At 34.6% G+C, this 27,070-nt stretch overlaps 1 protein-coding gene across 1 annotated transcript; it reads right to left on the bottom strand.

Moving 5' to 3' along the window:
* Positions 1–287: 287 nt before the first annotated feature.
* Positions 288–27,070, bottom strand: LOC123554162 (glutamate receptor 2-like). Its single transcript, XM_045344102.2, has 17 exons — positions 26,780–27,070; positions 24,337–24,456; positions 22,439–22,578; positions 21,629–21,756; positions 18,831–18,931; positions 13,002–13,192; positions 12,480–12,656; positions 11,658–11,768; positions 10,772–10,966; positions 10,214–10,314; positions 9,561–9,657; positions 6,937–7,114; positions 6,537–6,695; positions 2,841–3,061; positions 2,385–2,517; positions 1,321–1,453; positions 288–997 (listed from the first exon to the last, which is right to left on the bottom strand). Exons 1-17 carry the CDS (start codon positions 26,856–26,858, stop codon positions 673–675), a joined length of 2,589 nt encoding a protein of 862 aa, XP_045200037.2. The 5' UTR covers positions 26,859–27,070; the 3' UTR covers positions 288–672.

Below are 27,070 nucleotides of genomic sequence, written 5' to 3'. Positions count from 1 at the left end.
AGCTGATTTCTCCAATTTCGTTCGGTTTTGCTGTTCTTTTGAAAAGCGCCAGCATGCCAACACTCAACGCGCCGATACAAATAATAAGATATGTGTTATAATGGCGCGCTAGATTATAATTCTGGAATGTTGGCTCAAACGCGCTTCAAGTGATCCGGTCTGAAAAAATCCATCCGAGCCGAATACATTATCCCAGATCAAGCTGGTGTTAAAATAACTCTATTATAAAGTTAAACGGGTAACAGTGAGACGTGAAATTATAAAATTAGGCAGGACAAATACCCACCGAAATTAAAAGAATTTATTTCGTAACAAAACATAAATTTACTTGAAAGTAATATAAGAAAAGATACCTGTGCTATTGATCATTTCATATTAAGTATTGACTAATCAAAATCAATATAAGCAAAGGGTACTTTTTCTGATATGAAAACACAATTAAAAGGAGAATAGCAACTTTTAACTCATTATCATGGCTGTCAACATATTATGTAAATGAAATTCTGGCTCGAATATTAAAAACATTTTCATGAAAATCAAACACATAGTACTCTTAAACGGAAAGCAAACAAAAACAGAAATGAAACGTGTGTCTTTAGTTATCAGTCTGGTATATAACGAAGTATGTATGCGAACATTTTGTCCTGCAATCAGTATTTGCTTGTTTAACCTTCACAGCCGAGTTTGTCTACATTCCATACTTATTTTAATGCCATTAAATGACGTTTTTTTTAATATTACTGTGTTCTGTGTGTCACTTTTGGCCTTGTTTCTCATTTTTTGCACAAACAATTGGTACTTATGCAATATTATTTCAATCAAAAAGGCAGTTAAACCTAAGAAAACTCCAAGTAAACAAACATAAAACGCACTTTGAACGTCCATTAGAGAAATCGGTTTTGCTTCTGTTATTGAATTTCCCGCGCAAAAACTTGACTTAGGCCACCACTTCCGTTTCCATATTTGGAATAAACCTCCTTCGTGTATTTTTAATATTCTGAAATACAAACGTGACGTCTTTGTAACATTTTCAGAAAAAAAATGAGAATTTTCACACAGTCAATATACTGTTTTTGTAAGCAAAACAGAAGTTCTTCTTTACGAAGAGTATGAATTCCTTGATCTATATTAACAATGTGTAAATGACAAAGAAAGGCAAATTTCAAAGTTTCCAAAGCAAACGTAAAAATCGTGTTCTAGATAAATGCTCTGTTTATGTCGGAAAATCAAACAGGCACTTTAATCTTTGCTTTTTTTGTTTATTAAGAATCGTTTTGGATAATAGATTTAATTAAAGACAAACGCGTATGAAATCCTTACTGATCTGAGAAAATTGATGCATGAGAAGAGTTGTTCTTGAACCCAAGCACGTATTTTAGAGGCATAAATTCTTCCTTGATGGTCATAAGACTGCATTCTGTTGCCATTGCAATTTCCATGTATGTTTTATCCCCTTGAAATAACGAAAACAATAATAATAATAAACAGTCATAATAAAATGCTCTCAGTCATCCTGACGAATTTAGAAATAGAGTTAAAACGTAGCATACAATTCAATTCTGACAATCTGACAATATCAGAAAATGGTTCTGGTCAACTTCAAAGAGTTTCTGTTCGAAGTCAAGAGATACCTGTTGATACGGTGAAATATAATATACTCAAATTGATACAACAATTTTTCTGGCTTACAACACAAAAATGTTTAACAGAATTTAAAGGAAACTGCTTACAACGTAACTATATTGACTGTAGTAATGTTTTATAAGTATGATTGAATTGTCGATTTTTGTTTTGGTTGCAACCAAACAAAATGATCTCAGCCTCGCTTCGATCGATAATGTTCACGAGTGGTAATTATAATTTTACAATATGTCTCACGCACCCTAGCACAAGCCTATTATTCGGGATTACATTATTTTGAAAACGATCGATCCTACGTTCCATCCAAAAGGACAATAAGATGATAACAAATTTGAGTATAAATACGATGCGACTTTTGCCCGCCCGCTTTGCTCAATGGGGAGAGCGCAGATCTACGGATCTCGGGGTAGCGAGTTCGAGCACTGGGCGAGGCATATGTTCTCCGTGACGATTTGATAAAAAATATTGTGTCTGAAATCATTTGTCCTCCACCTCTGATTCACGTGGGAAAGTTGAAAGTTACTTGCTGAGAACAGGTTTGTACTGGTACAGAATCCAGGAACACTGGTTAGGTTAATTGCCCGACGTTACATGACTGAAATACTGTTGAAAACGGGAGTTAAACCCTAATCAAACAAACAAACAGCTGCCAGTTATAGCTGTGTCTAAGGCGAAAAGTCTATTTCTTTATAAGCCTGCAAGCAATTAAAAACCAAAACAAAATACTGCGTATCAATTCATACCTATCCACGCATATTTTCCTTTTTTCACCCTTTCAACATGATAAACAGGGCTGTGGTGCAAAATAGTCGGGTCAGTTTTGTTGAACTCTATAAATGCCTCTCCCATTGCTCTGAATGTCGGGTTGCTGGAGTTCTACAATGATAAATATTTAGTTATGATAAACTGATTAAAGCTAAAATGTAATCAATGGAGTTACTTGAATATAATCTTATACCCTGCTTTACTTACTTTCTAATATAAAGTGTAGGTTTAAATGTTATAACCCAATATAAAATTAAACAGCCTTGTCGAAGAGAAATGAAAGCAAATAGATGGTGTTATGCACATGTACAAGTTACAATCAACAGAGACATTAAAATTACTTAAGACAATAAAACAATGAAAATTATTATATATACAAACGTATTTTATGTTTTGTTTATTATGACAGTAAAACGTAAAGGTTAGTGCCTAACTGGAAACATCGACTCCCAAACGGTTCCGCCAATCGTTCCCCATTTATAGGTACCCTTTAATTCATTCATTTCTTGTAGAGTATTGAAAGGTGGCTTTTCTTTGGTCACTGTCAGAAAGGCAATGAGATTTCCACAGTATGTGCCAACAATTATAATACACGTTAACCACCAACAACTAATCAGAGTTCGCCCAGCTGTTGATTCTGGTAAATGTACACCACCTGAAACATTTTGTTAGAAACATTGTTATCGATGTAATAATTATAAACGTAATGGCTAATAACGTAATGGCTAATGAATAGAAAAAGTGGAAACTCCACAGGTCGCTCAACACAACAAAAACGAAAATGTTGCAGGTTCGGTTTGATTGAGCCTGTTCATGGACGGTAGTGGAAATGCATGCTACCGTCCATGCCCTCTAGCCCCGGGTTGAGCAGAACTCAACATTTACACATGTTAAAAATACAAAAAACAATTTAGAGACATCCGCAAATGTGTTCATACGGCGGTGCACATGGAACCTTCAATGCTACACTAGTGTGTAATTCCATGAAAAGCGGCGTATGGTGCCCAGTTAAAATAATGGGTTTGCCCTAAATGAGAAAACAATGAGCAGACCTAAACAAACTGGAATTTAGAAAGGGGATCTGAGGTTATGGAGTCTGCATATCACAGGAACTGCCAAAAGACAAAATTAAAAAGCAGGCGCCATATCCAAGGGGTGATTATACAATACCCAAAGCTATAAAAGCGGGAGAATTGGAACCACCCAGGCCGAAATGCTCATGTTCAGAAACTAAACAGTACCAATAACACGACATAAAAGTCGTAGTTCATTTACTTTTCGTATCGTTCATATTTTAATTACATGTATAGTTTTAGTCATACAATCATTTTGATTACATTTTATGTTTACAACTCTAGTACCCTATATTTTCCAAGGAAACTTAACAATAGAGAAGCAACTAGAATCCACGACATTTTTAAAACTAGAAAATGCTGTTGTACAAAACACATGTTTCCCCAAAAGCATAGCAGTAATTTACAAGAAGTCAATAAGGGACAGGAGCGAAAGTAAAAGAGACACTGTCGGTTGACTTTTTGACTACAATGCAACAGGGATCATCTATTCGGCATGTCCAACTTCCCATAAAGTTTGAACGCTCTGGGTCAAGTGTTTCTCAAGTTTCCTATGTTCTCTCCCCTGTGACCATGACCTCTAAAGGAATGACCCCAATATAAATTTACTCTTTACTCCCTATCACCCCCATGAAGTTCGAAGGTTCTATGTCAAACGGTTCTCCATCTATTGATCAAATATGAAGTCTGACGGACTGACAGTGTACAACAGTTTGTCTCCACCAGTGCATTAATTGTATATCATTATAATGAATAAAACAAAAAATAAGCCGTAAGGATATGTGTATTATTAAATATGTGATCGGATACCGGGTTTCTTATAATGATAATAACAATAACAATAACAACAACAATAATAATAATAAATAGTTATAAAGATACGAACAGAAAGCGACTATTGCCAGTCTAATAGCATAAGGTGACTCTTACCAGTCTAACATACGTTGCTCTAACACTATCATTTAAGAATTCTATCCTTTACAGTGAAGTGAAAGACATGGTTTAATATTATTTGTAATCTATACAAAAAAACTAAAACTTTTGTGTGAAGAACAGTACGGGAAAGCGTTTGATTAAATTCACAAACTTAAGCAAATATATTGCTACGAGGGTGGGATCAAAAGTAATGCACCCAATGGTGTTAAATGACAACTAAAGGTTGGATTAAGAAATTCTTTATTTCAAACCTTTTAAGTTATCTCCTTTGACAGATACACAACGTCTCAATCTTTTAATCCAATCCTTAAAAGCTTTCTGATAGTCTTTTTCAGGTATATTACTAATGAGGTTAAATATGGCGGCCCCCAACCTTTGGCGGGATGTATATTTTCTGCCTGCAAGCTTTTTCTCGAGATGAGGAAAAATGAAAAAAGTCACAGGAGGCTAGATCCGGAGAATAGGGTGGGTGTTCTAGAACATATACTCCCTGTTCATTCACCATCCCAGCCTTGTGACTCGAGGCGTTGTCATGTAACAAATAGATGCCTCGGATACCCGTCTTTGGTCGACGTTTCTGGAAATACTCGAGAAGCTTTTTAAGAACTTTTTTCTTGTAAAAATTGGCATTCATTGACTTGCCTTTAGGTACAGGAACCTGGATGGCGAGACCTTTAGTAGTGAAAAATATGGCATACATAACCTTGCAAACCGTTTGGCAATGCAAGGCCTTCTGGCATTTTGGGGAGCCATACTCGGTTACTAACTTTTTGATGCGGTTCGAAGAAATGTATCCAAGACTCATTACCTGTTACTACATTCATAAATGTTTTTTGATCGTATCTTGGAAACCTTTTCAAAAGCTTGCGCGCCATCTTAATGCGCGTGCGTTTTTGCTCATCAGTGAGCAAATGCAGGACCCACCTAGCACTTTTCTTGTTCAATTTCAAAATATTTCACAGAATGCGCAACACAGATGCTTTTGAAATGCAAACCATGTCCGCAATCTGCTGAGAAGTATATCTTGCGTCAGAAAGTACTTTGTATGATTTTCAACATACTTGACTATTGCAGACTAGTCGAGCAGTTTAGCGTTTTGACAGACTCCAGCCTGCACAAATTATGTTCTAACCTCTCCCAAACTTGGAAAGACATTTCATTACTACATAAATAGCACATATACTCAGCATAAAGTCCTTTGAACCTCTTCGAGTGAAGCGGAAGTCTTAATGTAACGACTAAATTCGTTCGCATTTTGTTAATTTTCAAACCATTTGCTAAACCGTCTACGAAGGTTGGCAAATGTGATTGTAGCGAGATATTGTGTTAAGATAGTTTAATACGTGCGATTGAAAGCTATTTACAAACGGGAATAGTGCAAGCGTTATATTGTACTCTGTTAAAAATACGGCTGTCATATACCGACTGAGTGGATTACTTTTGACCCATGCTCGTATTATGTCTGTATGAATCTGAAAACAACACATCATATAAATTTGAAATCTAGACTATACTTGCGGTAGACATATAAAAAAAAAAAAATAATCAAATTAAGTCAAGAAACAATTTATGTGACAGAATTGTCATATAATATGTACACACGTAAATGTAAGAAGAGAATAAACGAAAGCAATGACACTAAGTACAATTAAGTGACAAACAATTGAAAGAAAATACAAAGATTTTGCGGATAAGAATGATAAACGAATGAACGGTACATCATGTGAACAATTTTGTGGATGGTTGTTGTAAGACAAGCCAGCTACCCTAAATCGCCGGATAAGTGTGTCTTATAACACTATGTTACGTCGTCGGATACCAACGAGTGTATTATGACTTTAAATCGCTGAAAACCCACGGGTTTTATCAATACACTACTTTATATCGCAGGATATCAAAAAATGTCATGTAAAGATGTTCTTTTTTTAATAAACCATGGTAAATTGTTACCCAACACAACATCATCAGGAACCAACGAGTATACACAGTATTATAAAACACGTTATTATTAAACCTTCCATGATATGAACCATAACATCACATTGCTACAAATAATATGAATTATAAGTTGTTAACTTATATCTAGAAGTTGCTCAAAAACGTTACTATAATTCAACATACCTTGACATAGTAATGCTCCAAAGACATACCAAAAGGAACTGTGCCATGTATGAAGACCACCATTTTCAAGTCTATTTTCAGCATGCTTAGAAACCTCATAGAATGGATTGTACTTCTCAATGAGAAATACTAGAATTGTAACTATCACCAAAGACGCGACTGTTAAATAGAAAATAAGATAGTAAAGTAAATTCGTTTGACATTATTTCAGAATCTTTGTTCTGGCATACAAAATAAAGAAAGTTTCGCTTAAATGCTTCATGTTTTTGCTTCGTCTACAGAATCTACAAATAAATATGCACCAATTAACATTTATCTTAATGGGTTCTGACTGTTCGATATTTAATAAAGGGTATACATTGTCGGATAATTATGGATTTTCTGTTAAAAACCAAAATACCTATTGCCAGAAGAACTTCCCATTTGAAAGGATCTATCAACGTTTTCCATTTTGTAGCATTGACGTCTGGTTTCTTCACCAGCACTGTAGTATATCCGTAGTAGTAAGGATAACTAAAATCCATCACTGGGTCTCTCTCTGCTTGCACTGATATGGCCGAAGCAACGATATCTACTTCCTGAAATGAATGTGGTAGTATTCCTTTAAAGCTGTCTAGCTTTACTTTAAGACAAAAAGCTATAGATTAACTTTCACACACTGAGGCACAGTTAAACATTGATGGAAAAATATTTGTATAACATGTAATATTGTATCAATTTCCCAAATTTGATTACCTCCCATGTATTGAGAAAAACTCTATCTATCACACTTAGCATTTGAGTAAATCGACTACAAAATTTAACTTGTGCTTTTTTTTTTGCCTCATTTCTGAATAAAAACCATTTAAAGCTTTTAAAACCTTTATTTCAATTTTTCTAAAATTGAATTTGAAAAAAAAATACGATATTAATTTATAGGTGCTTTTGCATCTGTTTAAGTGAATTAAGGTACTGGGCCCCTAATAGTAATGTTTAAAAAAAATGGCATTTGCTTGGAATATTTTTAAATTGACCATGTTTCGCACTGTGTTGCAGATTTTTACTTTACCGTGCCGTTTTTTTGTAAATTTTGTATAATTTATGGTATTTCCTCAAGCTCAAATAGAGACAAATTTCAATGTGATGGCCACTATCTAAAACGTTTGCAGAGTATTCTTTACAGCATTAATTTTGATTAAAGAAACATCAGACTATTGTTAGACAATTATAAAAGTTTAACACAAAAATAAAATTGTAAAAATCATTTTTTCTAGGATGCCTCAAGTAAACAGATTTAATGAGACAGAATTCTAACTCCAACATTAAAATAAATTAAGATCGAATCCTGTGGGTCTATTTCGAATTTTGCTCACTTCATTCGAAAATAACCTGGGGCAGAAGTAAAACCTTTCTGCATTTCTTCCACAATATGTAATCTAAAGAATAAAGACAAAATAGAGAACTTTTACCGCATGTAACTTAGTATTTTAAAGATGTCTAACTCTACCCCTCCTGATTCAGAGGTAAATGCACTTTGAACAGCAAGAAATCGCTTATAAAATGAAAATTTTCCACTTTTGTACAATATATCCATAATAAGTCTTCAAATAAGTAAAAACATACTAGAAAAAAGGAAAATATGGAAAAAAAATTTGGTCCCAGTGGGGCTTGAACCTATGCATCTCTGAAAATTGCAGTCAAAGCAGGTTTATGGTAGGAATTGAATACTTTTCAAAAAGGAGTTGCTCTATTACGGGTCCAATACCTTAAGAGCATTCCTCGATAAGGGTCTTTTGGACATAGGGCAGTTGTTTATAAAGGCATCGTAATTTCTAGGTGTACATGTATCATTGGCAATAGTTTTATTTATTATTAAAAGTCCTTTCTATTGGTCTAGATGTAGTCACATGATCAATGATAAATAGTCATAATGACTCGAAGGTGGAGCCAAAAACAAATATTGACTGCCAACTGTGACATCATCACGGTTTGACGTCAAACCAATGCGACGTCGTACACAATTTACCACGAAAAATGACCAAAGGCTGCAGAAATTTGTATTTAATGTTTATACTTAATGAGTTGGCTGGATTTAATAATAAAACAATAGCTGCCTTTTAAGTCCGGTCGATATGTGGATTTATCGGTCTGATAAAAGCCATATCAACCTCGGGCTGCGCCCTTGGTCGATATCGCTTATATCAGGTCAATAAATTCACACATCGACCTCACCAAAAGGCAATAATTGTATAATATACCTACGAAGTGTTTGTCTAAGATATATCATGCATTGACGAAATAATACAAAACCTTGTATTCATCTCCTATACGACAGGTAACGTTTTCAAGCTATTGCTTGTTGACGCCAAAATGACGTAATAATTGCGTCCCAACGTTACTTGCATCATAAGGTTTTCAGTCTTATTTACTAAAAGTAAAGCCATTCAGCCTGATATAACACTAGAAATAGGTATATGTATACAATATAAGGGTCACTTAAATAGTATCGTCAATGAGGCATTTTGACAAGGCCGGATCACACTCGGCGCAAGCACCTTGTGGGATCCAGACCTGGTAAATTCTACTCGAGCAAATTCATACTGCAGATAATCGTTCTGTAATCATAACATTATTATTTTGCTATGCTTTAGCATCGTAGGTCTCTAAGTCTTTGAGAAACACTTTTAGTATTACTGATATGTTCAAACTTATGATATCTGGTTAAACTTTGCTTAGAATCTTCCTCTGTAATTTTACTACCTGTTACGTTGAAATGGAGAAATAAAGTTCGTCAATACAAACGTTTGGTACACAGTTTTAATATGTTTGATACATGGACATCTGACACTGCGAAATTATGAATTTTTTCTTAAGGATTGCCACTACATTTTGACACAACATAGGCAATACTATAAATATAGCTTAAATCCTTTTTTGGAACAAAATGAAAATGCATATAGCAACTTAATACATGTATTATGTTCACTCATTTAAATATAAATCACTTTAATATATGCACTATTATAATGAATAACAGTAGCAAACCTCTCGCTGCAGTTGTCCAACAAGACCATTGAATGTTACATTCACGGAATTGCTTAAACTTCCCCATTTTCTATCTGCTGGCTCAGTCAAGTTATATCTACATAAAATACAATTTTTCAAATATCAGCTATATGTAGCTCAAAGCACATGTTCCATAATGTGAATGAGTAATTGTCTTTAAAATGATATTAAGTGTCTTAAAGTCAATTATCCAGTTTTCGATTTTTAAAAAGTTAAATTGACAACTGCTTTTTTTTTCGAAATGAACATAAATCGTGTATCATTGTATCCGCATGTTATATTTAAAACCTTGTGCAAGCCTTAACTGTGAGGCGAGACGTCAGCAGTCAAACAGATGAGGTCATGGCCTTTTACCATTTGCTTCTAAAGACTGTCCTACTATTCTGAACGAATGTGATATTATTTTGTTTGGGACATATATCGTGTCGGCTGCAAAAGGTTACCCAAACTCAACATACTGTTAACCATGAGAAATCCAACATAGTGCATCCGGGCAGTCTGGGCAGATCCATCCTGTTCGCTAACAGTTTCTCTAATTGCAATAGGCTTTGAAAGCGAACAGCATTGATCCTGACCAGACTGCGCGGAAACGCATTATGTTGGTTTTCTCACGGTGCGGCTCAAATATTTACGTAAAATTCAGCTTGCTCGCCAACTCTTTTAACAAATCCATACAAAATCCTTCATATATGTAGGAGTTGTTAACCTTTCGTTTCACGACAAATGGCGAGTACTGTAAAATGAAAGATAAAAGAAACAATCTTAGAGTTGTTTACTTCAAGCGAAGAAGATAAAGCATTCACCTCATAACCAGCGTACTCACATTTTACTGCGCTTTTGTAAATAATTTTATTTTTTATTTTATTTTAAAAGACAATGGCAATGTAACAATAACTTTCAAAACAAAATCCAGACATTGGCCTGAGAAGACATAATGTTTAAAATGATCTGTTGTTGTACACATTACATTTGGAGCAGAAACTAATTTTCTATAAAAATGTATCTAAGGCATACTTTTTCTGAAATCTGCGTATATCTTTCTAAATATCTATTACGATTCCTTTCTTCACAATGAACAGGTTTAGTTGAAAAAAAAAGTTAACTAACTCACCACAAATGTACATATTTTTACGATTTAATTCTTTACAAAATACAATACACTATGAATGACGAATGCTTGCATCAATTACCGGCAGTGTAGATACAAGAAACGATCTCTTGTTATATCCATATTTTGTGTTTGGAAAGATGTTCGCGCTGACAACAACATTGCCGTTGAGATCAGCATAGCCGACAGGGCTGAATTCTCTGCCGGTCTTTCTCCAAAGCAATGTGTCAATGCGGTACCCTTGGCATTTACTGGTAGGATTCCAGGAACGTGCATTCTAAGGAAGAACATAAAATATATGATTAGATATGTTTGTTAGATCTATGGCGGGATCATATTTTTTATTAATGGTAAGCGGACTAATTATTACCAGATTTTTGAATTACTCTTTGATTCATTTGGCGTTCAAACGACATCTGAATGTTTGTATTCACTGTCGCTCTTATATAATAAGTAAACTTGTAAAACGCCAACAATTAAGTATTGAAACATATTGAAAAATGATGATTTTTATTAACTTAATTTGCAATTAGCAATGCCTTAACACCAACACTAAGTACACAAGACCAAATCATTTAAAAAAATGTCCGTTTGGTAGGACAAACGTAAATAGCTATTCTCTGAAGTAGAACCGTTGAACTCCTATCAGAGTGGTGGAATGATTAAAATTCAGGTGAATATAACTTTCTGTTTTCTTGAAACTATGCAAAAAAGACCGCAAAACTAATAATATATGTACATGTAGTAGTTTAAATAAATTAATAATGAAATTTAATCCCTGACTATGTTTATTCTACTAGTACTACATGCAAGATCCAAATATCGCTAAACTTAATAGGCGGGTTCCCTTTTATTTCATTACTGAATTCAGCTCATTTTGGTTCGACTTTTAATTAATTACCCAATTTGATTCTTTGTAATCTAAAACGCGATTTGTACTGTTATAACATATAAAATTTTCAGCCAACCTCCTGAAGTCTGTTAATGAATTCCCTTTTAAATTCAGTATTGTCCTCACCGGCTCCCACCTCTTCTCTTTGAATGTCAAGTACAGTGGAACCGATGCCTCTATAGAAGACCTTTAAGAAAAAGTTGTTCTGGTGATACGTACATGATGATAAAAATGGTATGGCAATTTAACTATTATAAAGGAATAACTATATAAAATGGTTAGTTGTAAGTTGGTTATTTTGGTCTTTTATTCTGGTCACCTGAGATAATTACTGTTTTAGGTTTCTTGATATTTTATTCATGAGCTAAAAAAGAAACATATAAGAGCCGTGCCATGAGAAAACCAACATAGTGGCTTTGCGACCAGCATGGATCCAGACCAGCCTGCTCATCCGCGCCGTCTGGTCAGGATCCATGCTGTTCGCTAACAGTTTCTCTAATTACAATAGGCTTTGAAAGCGAACAACATGGATCCTGTCAAGACTGCGCGGATGCGCAGGCTGGTCTGGATCCATGCTGGTAGCAAAGCCACTATGTTGGTTTTCTCATGGCGCGGCTCATATAGAGCTATCCGTTTTACTTTTTTTTAATTGAAAAGACCAATATAATTATTCAATAAGACAACAGTAAGTTCTTTAAAATGCTTTTGATCACCATCTGAATATAATATATCAATACATGTGTCTTAAAAATTATTGAACAAACAAATTAATTAAAACTAAAGAAACGCTAATTTAAAAATATCTTTCGAAATGAGGTAACGCTGTATAAAAAACTAAGAACGTTGCTGATTACTATTTATCATTGTGACTGTGCATTTATATAATTATATGCCTTACATCTATGTCAATGTTTCGTAGTTCTGGAACTGCTAATATCGCAATGTTGTCAAGGTCGTTCGCAGATTCTTGAAGTGCCTTTGAATCACTTTGAGTGTAATCGTATAACACAACCAACCATCTTGAGAACATTTTCAACACAGTTTTCTCATTATGTAATGAGTCGAAATTGTTTGCCTAAGAATAATAAAATCTACTATGATCGACAAAAATGTTCTTCTAAAAAGGCTAAAATATTGACCTTTTGCAAACTTTGAAAGATGGATGTAAATAGGTCGCACGCAATCGTTTTAAGCTTAATAAAAATGTGTGCGTTTGTAAACTATTATGCTTAAACAGCAATGTATGTATAGAGATTTAATTAAGTTTAAATGGTATAAGTAATCTTTTCTAACTTTGAGGAATAATTCCGCTTTTTATAATAATCCCTGAGATAAATTCATCTTCTACACATATGTTTCATTTAAAATAATCCACCACTATTTGAATTTGAAAGACACGTGATGACTTAAGTTTGCTTACAGTCTTCAGAATTGTCTTCGTATTGAAAAGCTTGCATACGATGATCACATCAATCTCTTTGTTCGCTGCCCCCTTTGCTCGGTAAATGTCTTGTAAAACATTATGCATATCCGTTACATGATCAGTGTTGTACATAGCAAAAAGAACACCATCCTTTGATAGACCATCGACTAGAGCCGTTACTTCCAGTTCTGTTAAAGAAACGATCATAGTTATTATTATTTATTATTTCCTAAATCCAGCATTATTTCACTACAGATGGATAATGAATTTAACACTATTACTAGTGACGGAGGAACAGATCAGGCACTAAAACTGTGTAAGAAATCAGTAAGCATTTACATTTATTTTAGTTGCCATTCTGTATGGAATTATTGTTCTTGCATACCAGATGGGGATTTCCGGTACTGTTACCGGTGTAACGGTCAGATTTATCCCCAGTCAGTTTTCCCCGGGGAATAAACCTACCGGTTAATTTCTTCCCCGGGGAAAAATCAACTGGTTGGTTTCCCCCGCCCTGGTGGTCCCCCCCCCCCCCCCCCCAGTTTTGTGCATAAACAAGGGAGAAAAAACAACCGGTTGGTCACCCCCGGGCTGTTCTTTACCCCACCACCTAGTTTTTGTGCATAAACAAGGGAGAAAAAACTGGTTGGTTCTTTCTCTCCTCTGGTTGTTCTCCACCCCCCGCCCCCCCGTAGTTTTTGCGCATAAACAAGGGAGAAAAAACTGTCGTTTTTTTCTTCCCCCTGGTTGTTCCCCCCTTCCTAGTTTTTGTGCATAAACAAGGGAGAAAAAACAAACCATTTTGCCTTTTCTCCCACCCCTGGTTGTTTTTTTTCCACTAGATTTTGTGCATAAACAAGAGAGAGAAAAAAAAACAGCTGGTTGGATTGTTCTCCCCTTTTGTATACAAAAATGAAGGGGGAACCAACCAGGAGGGGGACGGGGAAACCAACTGGTTGATTTTTTCCCCGGTGAAAAAATCAGTCGGTTTGTTTTTTTCCCCGGTGAACAACTGACTTGGGGAAAACATGGCTGTTACACCGGTGCTGGAAAAATCCATCTTAAACCCCGGGGTGTAAGATGACTCTCGTCCTGTAAATGACGTATTATATGAACTACATATATGTAGAAGATATATGAAGTAATTTACAATTTATTTCAAAAACTGGAATAAAATCCAATAGCTTGACCTTTTCTCCTGATAGTATATTTCTCGATTCAAAAAACATTATTTTATCAAAAATTCATAACGTTACGCTACAACTGACAAAACCTAAACTAAACATTCTTATTTGTCTTTGAAACGGCATGACGTCTTTCCTGTGTACGGACGTTTGGTTTCCCGCGCTTTGTTTAAATACGCTGCTACAGAAATAGATCTAAAAAGAAACCCGTTCTATTGATTTTATTTTTATCATTATTATTATGTCTCCCACCACACAGTGGTTTGGGAGACATATTGATTTACTCCAGTCTGTGTGTGTGTGTGTGTCTGTCTGTCTGTCACAAAGCTTGTCCGCACTCTAAGTCGAACATTTCTCATCCGATTGTCACTAAACTTGTACAAAATGTGTTTGACCATGAGACCCCGGCCAAGTTTGATAACTAGCCAAATTGGTACACATTTTGGAGTTACGGCCCTTGAATTATCGAAAAATCGGCCTTTTTACTCTTGTCCGCACTCTAAATGGAACATTTCTCATCCGATCTTCACCAAACTTGAACAAAATGTGTTTGACCATGAGACCTCGGCCAAGTTCGATAACTAGCCAAGTCCAGGCAGTTTGGAGATACGGCCCTTGAATTACTGAAAAATGTGCCTTTTTACTCTTGTCCGCTCTCTAAGTCGAACATTTCTCCTCCGATCTTCACCAAACCTGAATAAAATGTGTTTGGCCATAAGACCTTAGCCAAGTTCGATAATTAGCCAAATCCGCCCAGACACTTTTGATTTATGGCCCTTGAATTACTGATTGGATCCACTCGTCTAAGCCATCTAGAGACACTAGACATTTTTCATAGGGGCAGTTGTGCGACACATGCGCTTTTCTCAAAAGCATCTCTAGTTTGAAAATGGTATGAAAGAAAAAGATTCTATCATTTGTTATAGGTGCAGATGGGAATATCCGGCTCTCGGGTAACTGTTTGCACAGCAACTCGGTAAGAGCCTTTCTTTACCGCCTAAACGGTATCCCTCGAGGCCAGAAATTCCTATCTGTACCTACAACCAGTGAAATAATCTTATAATATCGTATAGAACGAAATTGCCTTCTGAGTAAGACCACTTTTTCCTGTGCATATGTCATTAACGTTAAGTTTTGCATAGAACGAGTTTCTTTCAAGATTCAAGGTATGTATTTTCGAAAGAAAAAATAATATAAATAAACAAGGCAAATTACTTGCTGTTAAATTATTTTTTCATTTCAAATCTTTGCTGGAGTCAAACATTTAATCTTGCACGGAAGAACATCGAGTATACACGTCTTGACTTTTGTCATAAAAAAACGTTTTCTGTATCATCCAGTTCATACTTTGTTCTGCTATTTTATTTACAACCATAAAGCTATAGTCTTTTTCGATTTAGAAAAAAGCCTATGACACTACATGGAAATATGGTATTATGAATGATCTTAACGACATAGGTTTAAAAGGTCGTCTGCCAACATTTATATCACAATTTGTATCTGATCGAAGTTTTAAAGTACGTGTTGGTGATACCCTTTCTGACTCTTTTGAGTAAGAACAGGGAGTTCCACAAGGTTCATTTTTATCTGTCACACTTTTTAGCATCAAAATTAATAATATTGTGAAATGTTTGTTACCAGTGACAGACTGTCCATTATATGTTGACGATTTTTTGATATGTTATCGTTCAAAAAATATGCGTACGATTGAACGCCAATTACAACAGTGTTTGAATAAAGTTCAAACTTGCGCCATGGAAAATGGGTTTAAATTTTTCCAATCGAAAACACAGTATGTCCACTTTTGTCAATTACGGAAACATCATTGTGACCCTAAGCTTTTTCTAAATAGTACAAAAATACCCGATGTTGACGAAGCAAAAGTTCTTGGTGTTATCTTTGATAAAAAAGCTTTCCTTTGTGCCGCATTCTTGAAAGCCAAATGTCTGAAGTCATTGAAACTTTTAAAGGTAATTTCAAATACTGATTTGGGAGCCGATCGCAAGGTTTTATTAAGTCTTTATAGGGTTTTAATTACATCTAAGCTAGATTACGGTTGTATTGTTTATGGTTCAGCAAGCTTATGTACAAATGTTAGATACTATCCATAATAAAGGTCTTCGTATTGCACTTGGTGCATTCCGAACATCGCCAGTTGAAAGCTTATATGCTGAAGCAAACGAACCCTCTCTTTATGCACGCCGAGAAAAACTTTCTTTGCCATATGCTTTAAGAGTGGTTGCCAACAAAACTAATCCTGATCATAAAATTATTTTTAAACCAAAGTACTCCGATTCATAGGAGAAACAAAAAACAAATCAAACCGTTTGGATTTCGCATAAAATCTTCTATGAATGAAACTGACTTTAAATTCGATGGTATTAAAGAAAATTAAATTCAAGATACACCACCATGGACCCTTCATGCCCCTACAGTTCTTTTAGATTTGAAAACTGCCTTTAGAAAGTCTAAAACAAACCCTGAAATATTCAAGTCCAAATATCATGAAATCAAGTCAATTTACAAGGACTATTTTGCAATTTACACAGACGGTTCAAAAGAGGAATTAAAGGTTGGTTGTGCTGCTGTCAGCCTCCTTCATCAGTCAAAATTGCGTTTGCCAAATAATGCAACAATATTTTCAGCCGGAGCCAAAGCTATTGATTTAGCTCTACATTTTATATCAAAAATAGTGAAGAAAAATTTATTATCTTTTCCGACTCGCTTTCTGTTTTACAGTTAATTCTTAACCGAAATATGGAAAATCCATTCATTCAAAATATTCTTCTCAGGGTTCATGAACAATCTTTAAAAAAGTCTATCATATTTTGTTGGATTCCCAGTCATGTTGGTATTCATGGAAACGTGGATGCTGATATTGCAGCAAAGAAAACCCTGTCATTATCACAATCTAATTTGAAATTACCACATACCGATCTTAGGCCTAATATAAACAAATACATTTTATCTAAATTGCAATCGTCATGGAACAATGCTTCATTCAATAAACTTCATGATATCAAACCTACTCTAGGGGAATGGAACCAAGGGAACAGATCTGTTCGCAGGGAGGAAATTGTTATTTCCCGCTGTCGAATAGGTGATACCCGTTTGACTCATTCTTATCTTTTGAATAAAGAAGATCAACCCGAATGTGTACCATGTCAAACACCGCTAACTATTAAACATATTTTAATCGACTGTGTGGACGTTGCTACACAACGCAGTACTTATTTTGACGTTCAATCTTTGAATAAGTTATTTGAAAACGTTTCAGTCGGAAATATTTTATCGTTTTTAAAGCAGATAGGAATTTATCAAAAAACTAACATTTCGTATTTTTTTTTACATCTTTTGCAATATTATTATGTTTGCAGCTGATACTTTAACACATACGTGTATACATTTTCACATAACTGATTTTAGATATGCTTTACATTTTTACACGGATTATTTTAGATATGCTTTACATTATGCAGTGTGCTTTGCATTTTTACATGGATGTTTTAGGTATGTTTTACATTTTTACATAAATGTTTATGCTTTTCAGTTGGCGTTTGCAATATGGCTTCTTCTTGGCGCTACATGACCATTTTGTGTCGATTCGCTGTAAAACCCAACTTACTCACTCGCTCTAACACAGAGCTGCACTAGCAATGTGAACATTTATGACGTCAGATAAAGAAGGTATTGAGTTTTTCGTCGAATTCGCGAAAAAACAAAATTGCACGAAATTTGTGCAGTTACTTTAAGGAATCATATTACCGCTGCCGGGAAGTGTTAATCGGTTAGGTTTTTATTAAATTTCTTAAATGACCAACTGGTTCGTACTCAGAATACTTTTTCATACTCGATATAACTCGTATGTAAAACTACTGTTCTTGTAAATTTTGTTACCTATTTCCACAGATTTAAAATATATGCATAATTAGGCTTATTATATTTTTTGCTAAAAAGGAAAATACGAAGTGTATGTTGTAAGGAAAAACTGAATAAATGTTTTAATTGTGTCGTTTATCAGTAGAAGCGGCTATAGATATCTTAAACATGTTGACTGTTTCCTTGAAAAACTAGAATGTTAATTTAAAACATATTCTGGAATTATAAATCCATTGCCTGAAAATGCTTCGGTGTGATATTTTTTATGCTAGAATAGTGTCGTTACTCGTATTTTGTGATAAGCCCGTCGTTGTCAGCAAAGATCACCAGGGCAGATTAAAGCTAATTCGCAAGAAACATGTATTGTCCCTATAACCTATTTGTCAATGACTGGACTAACGGTAAATACCACAAGCTTATATTTAGATTTTAAAATTGCTACGAATGGTTGTATCAGGGATTTATGTAAGATGTCTGTCTGAAGATAACACTGCAATTATTATAGTCCGAAATAATAGAGTACTGACAGTTTTTTCAGAAAACAAAAATGATTGCTTTAAAGATAAATGCATACATAATTTGTATTTGCAGTAAAAAAGTGGTAAAAAGTGGTCTATTAATTGCCAATGCTTTATGGAAAGACGTATCTCAGGCAGATAGATTAGTTTTAATCCTTAGAGGACATACATCTGAAACTTTGTAAAAGGCAGGTCGATAATATATTAACTAACTCAGAGAAATCAATTTGTATGTGATCAATTACCTGTAGAGCTTTCGTAGAATACAATTATAATGCGCCACTTCAAGGATTTAACCAAAGCACGGATGGCCAGAGGTATTGGCATTTTCAATAATACATTATCCCTGCAAAATAAGAACAAGAAATATTAATCAAAATTGCACGTAGTAATGCATAATTTGGATTAGCAATCAAACCATCTTGTACATCTATGAGACAGAGAAGCATATTTCGTAGCATATAGTTGTTTAAACAAATAAATTCTGAGAATTGAGAAATTGGCAAAAAGATGCATCAAGAAAATTATGATAAGCTTATAATATTATAGAAAGCTAATAGAAGATGATCACTTGTGTAAACAATTAAACACACAAACAAGGAACACATTATCATTTAAATACGCAAATTATGAAAGAAGTTCTTACTTATAGACAAAGCGACAAACTAGAAACACGGATGCTCTCGCTATGTGATGTCAAGACACAGAAGTGTGAGTCCTGTGAGTAAAAGCTCTTTGACAACAGAAAATGAGTACAGAAGTTATCAACTTGCAGATAAATATGACTGTGCATACCTTGTTGACCTTTAATGATTAAATATTACAGTATTGTTATGGTAAACGTTTGTACTAAGATATTTTGAAAATCATTCTATGTATATGAAATTATAGATTGATACAAACTCGATCACCTTAAGTCTGATTTCGACCTTTGATATATGGGCAAAAATTAAGTGAATATTGTGCAAAGTTATTTGAATATTCATGTTAGTGTTCACTCATTGAAAAGTTATAGAACAAACAATATGGGTTGATTAAGATATTTGACCTCTAGAACTACGGCCTTTACCTTTGATCTAGGGGTATAGCCCTTACCCTCAGCATATCATGGTGATTCTTTGTGACAAGTGACTTGAATATTTATCAATTCTACAAAAGCTATAAATGTTTGATTTCTAACGGTAACCTTGACCTGTTAGTTTTGGAACTACCGGTAGGTCTTACCCACAACACATTGTCTAGTTATGTAGAATGTTTGTGCTTAGTTGCTTGAATACAAAGGTCATAGACTAGAGACGAACAATTGTGTCAGTTAATGTACTTTTAAGGGTGACCTTGACATTAAGTTAATGGAACGGGTCTTTAACGCACCTGTTGTCTGGTTATGGTCAGTCTTAATGCAAAGTTATTTGAATAGCCATGCCTGCACTAAATGCAAAGGTAATGCAAGCAGTATGGGTCCTAAACGCACACTGTACATACACATAATCTATACTTTATAAATTTCAATATATTAAGGGGATTAATTAAAAAAATTATAAAATTTAATTAAACTTCCTTCGCCCCCCCCCCCCCCCCCCCCCCCCCCAAAAAAAAAACGAAAGAGAAAACTACTATTTTCTTCTTTCGATAAATCTAATAAAGGATACGACGTGTACAAGTATCAAATAATGACTTAAATATGATTGACCGGTATATGATTGACCACCATGCTTACAAGTTACAAAAATAGAAAAACTATTTGCCTTACATGTATAAAGAATTACCAGTTTTCTTAAAATAGTGTGCATACAATTTTGCCATCAAATGACACAGTTTCAAGCTGGTACAATAAATTCATCAAGGAAATCGTCATGGTAATTTTAATGCGTTAGAGATGATAGTGACGCCTTAAAAGCTTACTGAACTTGTATGATGTTCATGATATCAAGTTAAATAATCTGATAACTAGTTTTTAAAAGGTTTGGTATTAAATCTCGCGTTTTTGTACACAAATGACTATGTCGCTGAAATATGAATTTGTAGATATCCACACGTCACTATAAGAAACTTTATCTATGCGTTCGGATTAAGTGTTATGAACTGAGGCAGCCACGAAAGCCAAAACCTTTCTCACCCCAAACGAAAGCACATAATAGTTTATAACTATCTAATGACATTACAAATGTTGGATTTGACAGCAACTTATCAACAGCCATTTCCTTCAAAATAGTTCGAGTTTTCTGAACTTTAGGGTCATTTAACTAGCTTGTTAATATGTTTTTGACTTTATTTCTTTTCAAAAGTAGACGCATCTTAAAATATTATGTTGAAGTGCTCGACAAGATTTGAATTCATGCAGATATCTAAGTTGAAGAGTCATCGAAATTATATCGAGACAAATGTGATTAATGGACCAAAGTGTCACAACGCCAACTGTGCTTTAATTGTGTCTACGTTGGCTATACGTCTGTCCCAACGTGAAAAATTAGCTCATCTTTTAAAGATTGAAATTGGAAATGTTACCCCGCTGTATGTTGCATAGTCGAATTCTAGTATGATACTCTTATTTATCGTGCATATTTGACAGATAGAGCATCATTCAGTATATTTGTCCATATGCCAATCTGAAAAAGTATCTGCGTGTGTAGAAATGAAATAAACTGTTAGATATTGTCGATATTGGTATCAGTTGGTAGTTTCAAGCCTTAGATGCAATTTGAACAGAGAAAAATCTTATAATAAAGGTAAATCTCAAAACTGGAGGCCCTGTTTTCCTTTAAAATGTTCAATGCTGATCTAGTATTTACAACCCTCTGATAAACGCTCAGCTGACAATAAAAGAATCATTTTTCTAAAAAGTCACTCAAATGCGACGCTAAATCCAGGATCAAGCGTTGAAACAACAGATGCCTAATACAACAACGTGTGCTGAAAAAAGTAATCAGTGGGCAGTTTAGTTTGTCTTTCTTCGCCGTTGAATGGAAACAATAGCTACATGACCTAAATAATGTTGATGTGATTTTACGCTTAAACTATCAAAACGTAATTTAGGTGTGTTTACTCGTGTGTGTTTGTCATGTTAAGATCTGTCAAACAATAGGTATCTTCAGATGCAGAAACAGGAGTACCGCCATCGTTTGTATCAGTTGAATGTCTTGGTAGCTCCATGTCTTTTATTCTCTTCGAAATCTAAAAACATTCGTTAAAATTTATATAAATTTATTATAATGAATATTCAAATTATTATTTTTTTATTATTATTATTATTATACGCGATTTATATAGCGCCCTTTTCAGGATAAACACGTTCAAGGGCGCTTTACATATAGCAAACGCAGCCGCACAGGGCGCGAAATACAGACACAGAACGATCTGACCAAAGGGATAGAGTGAGATAAAGCCCCCAGAACAGATAGAGGGAAATCCTTTTCAGGTACAGGCCTGTCCGGCTAACTTGTATAGCACCGATACACGCGAAGCCGTCTTTCCCGGAAAAAACCAGTACAGGCCTCTTAGTTAGGTGGGTGACACTCAAAAGTATCTCAAAATTCCCAGTGCCTGGACTGGGAATCGAACCCCGGACCTCTGGATTGACAGTCAAGTGTGTTACCACTAGACCACCGGCCCACCAAATTTTTTCTATCACCACAAAACTACTATTAGTAAAATCAACTGAGTCATTTACTTATCGATTGATTTGAAGCATATATTTAACTTATTTCAAAGTACATTTGTGTTTTACTAGCGAAGTTAAAGATCTTTCAATCGGCTAAAAGGCATATATCAGCTTCTGATTATACCCAGTCATACTAATCTTAACTAATAAAGCCGTTCTGCAGATAACAACAAACTATTGACACTTATTTAAAACCTTTTTATTCCTAGATCTGGCTCCAAGTTTTATCAGTTTCTTTCTGTGTGTCTTCAAAACAAGTGGGATCTTCAAAATGCTAACATCGTATTCGAGCAATGCAATTACATCTACATTTGTATCTGCGTCCAGTCTTTGAACTGAAATGGATAGTGTACCTGTTTTTTTTTCTAAATTAATACACTTATATCAGTGCGTTTATTAGACATTGTAACAGTTAATCAGATAACCGATTAATCTTTACATCCCTAGTGTAAACATAGATTTTATCCGTTTGAAAAGTCATTATAGTAACAAAACTGAGTTGCAACAATACTGTGATAATGGTTTCCCCTCTCGGGTCTTATGTTTCCTCTAGATTAGTCCAATGTTCTTGAAAAGTTACTAAGGATAAGATTAAGTCTTGACTTACTTGTTAATGGATTTTAATGGAGTGTATACAGAAACATTGGACAGTACCTTTACCATGTGATATATAAGGAGATAATCTCTTTAGCGAGATAAGAAACAGTCCTATGTTATCCAATTATATAGTGTTTGATAAAAAACACGAATAGTGAATTCGTATTAAGAATGATATTGTAGAAAATACAGTAGACTGCTATTTGTACATTAATTGAACTGGATATGTCTTAGTCGATTTAAAATATGAATTCATGATTAATTTTTATTAAGAGCGGGAGCTTCTGTTTAATATCACAGAAAATTACAGAAGTTATGGTTATAAATCTTCTTATTTACATATTTCTTTTAATGCAACTATTTTACAATCTCCAAATATCGAATACTAATATATCGACATGGGAAAGGGTGCCCCGCAGTAAAACTGAAAAAAATGTTGATGTTCTGGTCTATGATTCCAACAACAGAAAATCGAAACAATTAATGTGTTGTTCATAGCTCTACCTTATCTTGAAGTAGACATTAAAGAACATCTAAGCAAGGCATTGAATATGCCTGATATCGATCATAGCAAATTGTGTGGTTACGTGTCCCGAGTTCGAAGGCATTGATATGTTCTTATCCATAACTAGACCTGCCAGCGTTGTAGATTCTTAGTGTGAGAGGTATTTGCTAAAAGCTCTTACTACACAAAATTCTTAAATCATGCTGACCAATTTCCTTGCTGATACTAAAACAATATGAATGTAAAAGAAAATAAATCAAGGTTAGTTAAATGTATATGGATTTAAAAACAATTTCAGTATCACTGAAAGCAGAATGTGTAATCAACACCTGTGATGTAGACAGAGAAAATCACCTGGAGGTGTCAATTCACTGTCAACAGTTTTTACACTGATTGGAATGTCGACAACAACATGAAACATCAAACTCTCTCAATAGTGCTTAAATATATTCAGAGGGCATTTCACTGTCTTACAAGCATAATGTTTCACCAGCGCCTATTATTCAGGAGTCACGCTGGGTCATTAGGAATAAAAGCCTTCTATCTCCAATCAATATTTGTGTCGAGTAAAATCTAGCCTAAGTATAAATTATTAAGTTCCAAGATATTTATCCTGAAATACGGAAAACTATGTATTATGCATGCGATTGTATTTATTTATTTATTTTGTTGGGTTTAACGTCGCACTGACACAATTTTAGGTCATATGGCGACTTTCCAGCTTTGATGGTGGAGGAAGACCCCAGGTGCCCCTCCGTGCATTATTTCATCACGAGCGGGCACCTGGGTAGAACCACCGACCTTCTGTAAGCCAGCTGGATAGCTTCCTCATATGAAGAATTCAACGCCCCAAGTAAGGCTTGAATCCACATCGATGAGGGGCAAGTGATTTGAAGTCTGCGACCTTAACCACTCGGCCACGGAGGCCCCTGCATGTGTTTGTAAGTACATAAAATTATGAAAAAAAAAACAATTGTTATGTTGATCTCACCTGAACTAAATATATTGAAAACTTCTGTAGTATCAACGAGATGCTTAACAATCACAAATTTCTGTTCATGCCTTGAAAACGTCTCAATCTCTGTTGAACCTGTGCCATGGGCTATAACTCCTACCAAGACCAGGAACAATTATAAAAAATTATTTATAAATGATAAAAAAAATATTTATAAATGATAGCTTGAGAAGTTGAGTAAAAGACAATATCAATACTTTCTAGTGTGACTCTAGAATTCTCCAGAGTACACAATAATGTAACAGACAATACTAATCAATATTTCAAGGGACTTCATTGTTTAATAGAATTTTACACTTGGAAACCAACACATTGGACATTAGGAAACTATTATGCCCTACACTTACAAATTTTACAAATAGTCAAGCACTTTGTGGAATGTAATAAATAATTTATTGCATTCTAATATACAGCATGTACAAGTTATGTATTATATTATTCAAGTAGCCCCAGGTTACTTACAAGGCTAATGGCTTATACACCGGTGGGTGAATCCGTCTTCAATATCCACCAATCCCTGATGGTGAGACTTTTTAACCTTTACAGTATTGAAGTTTACCGCATTATGAATGGTTTGGTTGAACATAAAATTTAGGAGAGGTAAATATATTACTGATCGGTATATAAATAAAATTGAAAATAAACAACGCAAGTCCTTCGGTTTCATGAAAAAGCTTCTGTTATGTAGTAGTTCATAGAAAAAATAAAAGATAAATGTAGATTTCTTGCAAGCATTAATGACAGCAAACCCAGCCAGAGCTACACATCACAATAAACACCCACCACAAATAGAAGCTGTAGTTGAAAGAATAGTGGACAGGCTGCTTAAGATTTAATTCTAAACTGCAAGCTCCCCAAACTAAAGCAGTACAACAATAAAACCAAAAATATACACATACATACCAATTCCATACACACACAAAAACCCTTATACATATAAATAAAGCGCATACATAATGAAAAAGGAACAAAAAGGAACACAATAGTGCATCTCACTGAAACGGCTAATGGCAATTTACCAGTTGGGACCAAAGACCGGTATACTGTATGATGGGCACATAACCTTACTCAAAGGAAAATGAAGAGGGGCGTTAAAGCGGGCCGGAGTGGGGGGGATGAGAGAGAGAGAGAGAGAGAGAGAGAGAGAGTAATAACATGACTTGAGACAATAGACAATAAATATATCATGTAATATGGAATGAATACATAGCCTGTTTAAACTGGGACATCTTCTTGGAAATGTCGGTAACTTTAAGTTAAACTTAAAGTTGGGACATGCCAAACCCGCACTACGCCATTTTCAATGAAAGATAGCGTAAATAAGATATAAATGCCTCATGAGGTCTCACACATAAACATTTTATATAAACAAATACTGAAACATTTTTGGGGAAAATGATAAACCATTAATTTGTTGCATTCTATAACATTGTATGTACGTACGAATTTATGGTATCATGCCTACACCAAACGGGCAAAGAATGAGGCGGGAATCCTGGGCAAACCAAATTATTCCATACACATATCGGTGTTCTAATCCCCTTTATTTACTTAAGCAGTCGGCACTTAAACTACAAGTCAACAAATTTCATTTCTTGTCTTTTTAAAAGTTAAAGATAAATCTTGAATTAACTCATCAACCTGAATTTTAATATTGTTGTATTACGAGTGTATGAAACCTGAAGTCCTTTTCTGATGAGTATATTTGAACATGATATTGTCTCAGACCAATACCAATCGAAATACATTTGCAGTAATGACTAAATTGATTTCATGATGAAAGATCAGTCACATGTTTATTGTCAAGGGAACGTAATTTAAAAAGAAAAATGCCCCCGAAGATAACAAATCGACTACCATGCAATTGGATATTTTATGGTCGGTTATTGAACATTTCACTTTAAATAATTAATTCGTTATGAACGGGGGCACTGAGGCATCATCAGCTATAGTATACGACTTGTATATGGGCGGCGGGAACCGCCAAAATGAAAAAAATATACAATCCATTCATAAACAAGTCAGTCAGTGCAGTGCATTTCAACGCCATCTAAATTAATCCTAAATCTAATAACCGACTATAAAATATCCAGTTGAATGGTCTCAAAATACAATGCGTTGAATGCAAATATATTGGACAGGATGGAGTTTTAGACTAGACGGCGTTGAAATGCACTGCACTGACCGACTTGTTTATGAATGGATTATATATTTACTAATTTTGGCGGTAACCGCCGCCCATACTTGTAGCCCATGGTCAATATAATCAAATAAAAATATACTCGTCTAAAAACAAAGATATATTCATATTGATGTAGTGGTTATTCTAATAAAATTAAATACGAAAGAGCATTATTATCAATTTAGCAAACACTTAGAATTTATTGTGTGTATAGAAATAATATCGCTTTATACATACCTATTGTTATGCAGTCATTTCTGCATGACAAAATCCGACTTGATACAGCAATCAGAATAAATCCAAAAACAAAATTCATTTTGAAACAAATTCTAAACGGATTATTGATGTTCCTATACCCAGTTTAATTTACTTGAATATGTACTGGTTCCTTGTTTCGAATTCCAAGATCATTTTCTTCATCTTTTAACATGAGCGTCTACGTCCATGCGCTTTTTTGTCAAGTACATGAGTAAAGTAACACCTGAGCTGAAATATAATTACAATAAATAGTACAACGGCTTTCCGTCA

The sequence above is a fragment of the Mercenaria mercenaria genome, chromosome 7 (genome assembly GCF_021730395.1).
Source record: "Mercenaria mercenaria strain notata chromosome 7, MADL_Memer_1, whole genome shotgun sequence".
NCBI classification, from domain to species: domain Eukaryota; kingdom Metazoa; phylum Mollusca; class Bivalvia; order Venerida; family Veneridae; genus Mercenaria; species Mercenaria mercenaria.
Note: the sequence above shows the minus strand (reverse complement) of the source record. Positions and strands in the feature narration are given on the sequence as shown.